Source organism: Castanea sativa, chromosome 2, assembly GCF_040712315.1.
Source record: "Castanea sativa cultivar Marrone di Chiusa Pesio chromosome 2, ASM4071231v1".
NCBI lineage: Eukaryota > Viridiplantae > Streptophyta > Magnoliopsida > Fagales > Fagaceae > Castanea > Castanea sativa.
In genome coordinates, this window is record NC_134014.1 from 15,985,678 (window position 1) to 15,990,336 (window position 4,659).

General features: G+C 35.9%; 1 protein-coding gene across 1 annotated transcript; it reads left to right on the top strand.

Moving 5' to 3' along the window:
* Positions 1–277: 277 nt before the first annotated feature.
* Positions 278–4,659, top strand: LOC142625605 (serine/threonine receptor-like kinase NFP). The gene is made up of 2 exons (XM_075799259.1): positions 278–1,549; positions 3,726–4,659. Exons 1-2 carry the CDS (start codon positions 401–403, stop codon positions 4,458–4,460), a joined length of 1,884 nt encoding a protein of 627 aa, XP_075655374.1. The 5' UTR covers positions 278–400; the 3' UTR covers positions 4,461–4,659.

Sequence of the window (4,659 nt, forward strand, 5' to 3'; positions counted from 1 at the left end):
TCCTTAAAAAGTCCAACAAATTGTTACACTTGCACCATCTATTATTCTTATAAAATTCACTTAATCTACAAAGCAAACAAAAATAAAATAAAATAAAATCCACTTAATCTAAAGAAATTATGAAAAGCATAAATGCCAACAAGGGATGGGTGGGTGGATTTATCATTCAACTTGGTTGACCATGGACGATAAGAAAATGAGAAAATATCTAGTGGTAGGGTAGGGCCAATTTGATATTAATGTGAGAAGTTTGAAAGCAGAGGCGTCTTGACTAGAAAGTCGTCAAAGAGAGATTGTTTATTCATCTTCTGCGCTTGAGATTATATATATTATAGATCTTTCACGGTTCACAAACAATTTCAGAGTTAATGAGCAAGAAAAACACAAGAAGAAAAGCCTAATGAAAACCAAACCCCAATACATCTCTTCTCTCTTGCTCTTTTTCCTCTCCTACTGTCACCTTCTCCACCACTCAGATGCCCAACCAGAAGCAAACACTACAGGCTTCACCTGCACAACTAGCCAGTACACCTATCCATGCCAAACCTATGCTTTCTACCAAGCCAGAGCCCCAGACTTCCTTGACCTGGCCTCCATAGGTGACCTCTTCTCAGTCAGCCGCCTCAAGATATCAGAACCCAGCAACATATCCTCCCCTTCCTCCGCTCTTGTTGCTGGCCAACCCCTCTTTGTTCCTATTTCATGCTCTTGTAACTCCATTAACACCACCACTAACTTCTCCTATGCCAATCTCTCATATGTAATCAAACCAAATGACACTTTCTACATTGTTTCCACCTTTAAGTTTATGAACCTCACAACCTACTATTCTGTTGAGCTTGTCAACCCCACTCTAGTCCCTACCAACCTTTCTATTGGTGTTACTGTCCTTTTTCCTATCTTTTGCAAGTGTCCTAACACGACCCAGGTGCAAAACAGAGTCAAATATCTGATATCCTATGTGTTCCAACCTTTTGATAACTTATCATCAGTTGCTTCAAGGTTTAATGTTTCACAACAATCTATAATTGATGTTAATGGAAACAACTTTCAGCCTTTCAATACCATATTCATTCCAGTCACCGAGCTTCCAAAACTATCACAGCCTGTTACTTCTCCCTCTCCTCCTCCTGCTGTACCTCCTCCACCTGTGGAAGTGAATAAGCGTGAAGGGGTTGTCACAGGATTGGCAATTGGGTTGGCAATCACAGGGTTTTTGCTGCTTTTGCTTAGTGGGTTGTGGGTTAATAGAGAGACTGCGTTGAAGAAAAGGAAGGGCGTGAAGGATGAGGAGGAGAGGCAGAGGAAGCTGTTGGATAAGGAAGGGAAAGGGTTGAAGGGAATGGATGTGAATTTGATGGCAGATGTTTCAGATTGCTTGGACAAGTACAGGGTGTTTAAGATTGAAGAGTTGATAGAAGCCACTGATGGATTCAGTGAGAGTTGCTTGGTTCAAGGGTCTGTGTACAAAGGGTATATTGATGGGGAGGTCTATGCCATCAAGAAGATGAAGTGGAATGCCTATGAGGAGCTCAAGATCTTACAGAAGGTAAAAAAAATCCTTTTCCACATACATTACAGTCTTTACTGTTTACTAGGTTTTATCTTTTCTACAATTCATTATAGTTATAAATTGTGATCAAAGCAAACACACTATTATGCATCAATAATGGTAGATTATAAAATTGTTAGACTTTTGATATTAAAGAGGGTAGAATAGATTGCCAATGGGCTATGGCCTTGGTTTTCCACCCCATGTGCGGTGTGCTTTTGTCTAATCTTACACTAACAAAAAACGGAAGGGTAGATTAGATCAATAAAGTTGAAGTACAAGTATTCTGTGCTCACTTTCCATCAAAAATAATTATTATAATAAAATTTTCTCAGCTATAAACTCTTGAGATAATATGTTGTAATTGTTGTATAATAAAATTAATGTTAGATCCGCAACGAAGGTTAATAGTGATTTCAATAAAAGTGATATTGCAGAAATAATAATAACCTGCCAGCTCGATAAATCTGGGAAAAAAACTTCATTGTAGTTAAAAGAAACAAAGATTGAAACGTTTTTCTTCTAAAAAAAAAAATTGAAACATTTGAACAGATAAACTATTCCACATGTATTTCACAAGAGAGAGAGACAGAGAGTCCAGCAGATAAAAAGAATTAGATAAGGATCCAATGACACGGATCCAGGAGCCCCAATAATATTCTAATTCTCTAGAACCTATAAAACAAAGGTTAGGTGAAATGACCTATCTATATAGAAAAATGCTAAGGTTTTCGTAAGTATTATGTTAAAAGTTATGTCATCATGATCCATTTCTTTAGGGTCTAATCTACTCATCATACCAAAGCTATGAAGTATAAACCATTAGATGCCCATAGAAAGGACATCATTCTATTATTATGTACCATATTGATTGCGGAATAATACATCCTATTAAAAATGTTAATGAAGATATTATAAGAGAGTTTCAAATCTTGAACCATAACCAAAAACCGATGTAAGTTCCATAAAAAAAAAAAAAAAAAAATTGGAGTAAGAAATGTCACTATTGTCACTTGTGTCAAAGATATGCAATTCAATAGAATAGATTATTCATTATTACATAAACTTCCAAGGTACAACCGTGCCCTACAAGTTGTAATTCAACCATTTTTTAATTTCATTTGAGTGAAAGCCACATGGCTGACTTGGTTCCTTAGTCAAGAATCTTTCCAATTCTTGTCTTATTATTTAGATTGTTCTTATAAATGCAAATGCATTATGATTTTCATAATAGGTTAGGTAAGCTCCTTCTTCTTCTTTTTCTGACTTAGAAATTATAAGAAACACAAATGGACAACAACAAGACTGGTAAAGGCAAATAGATGAAACAGAAGGTCCAGACTTGCTTTCTCGGATGGGCCCAAAACTTTGCAGTGAGGTTTAGCCCCATCTCTTGGCAAGGAACAATTCTTCCTTGACAAGGAATATCACTAGAGCTTGGTCCATTCACCAAGCATAGCCGAAAACCTTGGGATTGGATGCTCAAAGGAGATATAAAGGCTTTCCACACAAAAACTCCTGTAGAAAATTGGCTAGAGTAGTATATAGATTTTGGAAAAATCCCACCTAAAAAAAAAAAGGTCAGGGTCTGTTTGAGATCTGCTTATTTTGCTGAAACTGAAAACTTTTTGCTGAAAGTACTGTAGATAAAAGTAAAAGTTAGCTAAAATAGTTTAGCAAGACCTGTCAATAATACCAAAAAGTGCAGTGAAACTCTTGAGTAATAGCAAAAATAAGCTGAATAGTAAAATAAACTAGCTTTTTAATTTTTGCCGAACATACGCTTAATGTAGAATGAAAATCTTAAGACACATGAGTTCTAAAATGAAAAAATGGGTCCTAAAAATGAAAATTAGCCCATACTTCAAGAACAATAGTATCTTCTCTCACAGGAGAATAATAGATTCTATCATGAATTTAATTTAGGGCATTTGTCATTTTCTATCTTTTCTTCTCAATTGTTTTTTAAACACATTTTCAAGAGTTGCACGCTAGGGGAAATTGAATAGTTACCCCCTTAAAACGCCAATTATTTGTGGTAGTTAATGTTGATTGTTATTTTTTTTAATGTGATTTTATTTTGGATGAAATAAATAAATAAATATATAGATGAAATAAATAAATAAATAAATTTTAATTTTCAATAACAAAACCATGATTTTTTCTTGTGAAGGTAAATCATGGCAATTTGGTGAGGCTAGAGGGCTTCTGCATAGACCCAGAAGATGGAACTTGCTATCTAATCTATGAGTTTGTCGAAAATGGATCTCTTGACTCGTGGCTGCATGGAAACAAGGATGAAAAAATGAACTGGAAAACAAGGTTGCGGATAGCCATTGATGTTGCAAATGGTCTCCAATACATCCATGAGCACACTAGGCCACGGGTTGTACACAAAGACATCAAAAGTAGCAACATTCTCTTAGATATGAACTTTAGAGCCAAGATTGCCAATTTTGGTCTAGCAAAATCCGGATGCAATGCCATAACAATGCACATTGTTGGAACTCAAGGTTATATTGCACCAGAGTATTTAGCTGATGGGGTGGTCTCAACTAAAATGGATGTATTTTCTTTTGGAGTGGTTTTGCTAGAACTTATTTCTGGTAAGGAGGCCCTTGATGAGGAAGGGAATGTTTTGTGGGCAAAGACTAGTGGAATTTTGGATGGGAATGAGGAAAGGAAGGTGAAGAGAGTGAAGCAATGGATGGATGAGGTTTTGGTTAGGGAGTCTTGCTCCATGGATAGTTTGATGAATGTCATGTCTATTGCCATTGCTTGTTTGCATAGAGACCCAACAAAGAGGCCAAGTATGGTGGATGTTGTTTATGCATTGTGTAAGAGCGATGATTTTGGCTTTGAAATCTCTGATGATGGATTATCAGCTCCACTAGTAGACGCAAGATAATGTAAACTATAGTTGTTTTAGTCAACTACTTGTATTTGAGTATGCTAGCTAGTTGATGTTTTAAGAATAAGATCGATGATGATCCTGTAAATTTAGATGTTTAAGTCATTTTTGACCCTATGAAATCTTGAAATGTATTATTATTATGTTATTACTTCCTTCACAATAAGAAAAGTGAAAGCCTCATTACAGGAGGATG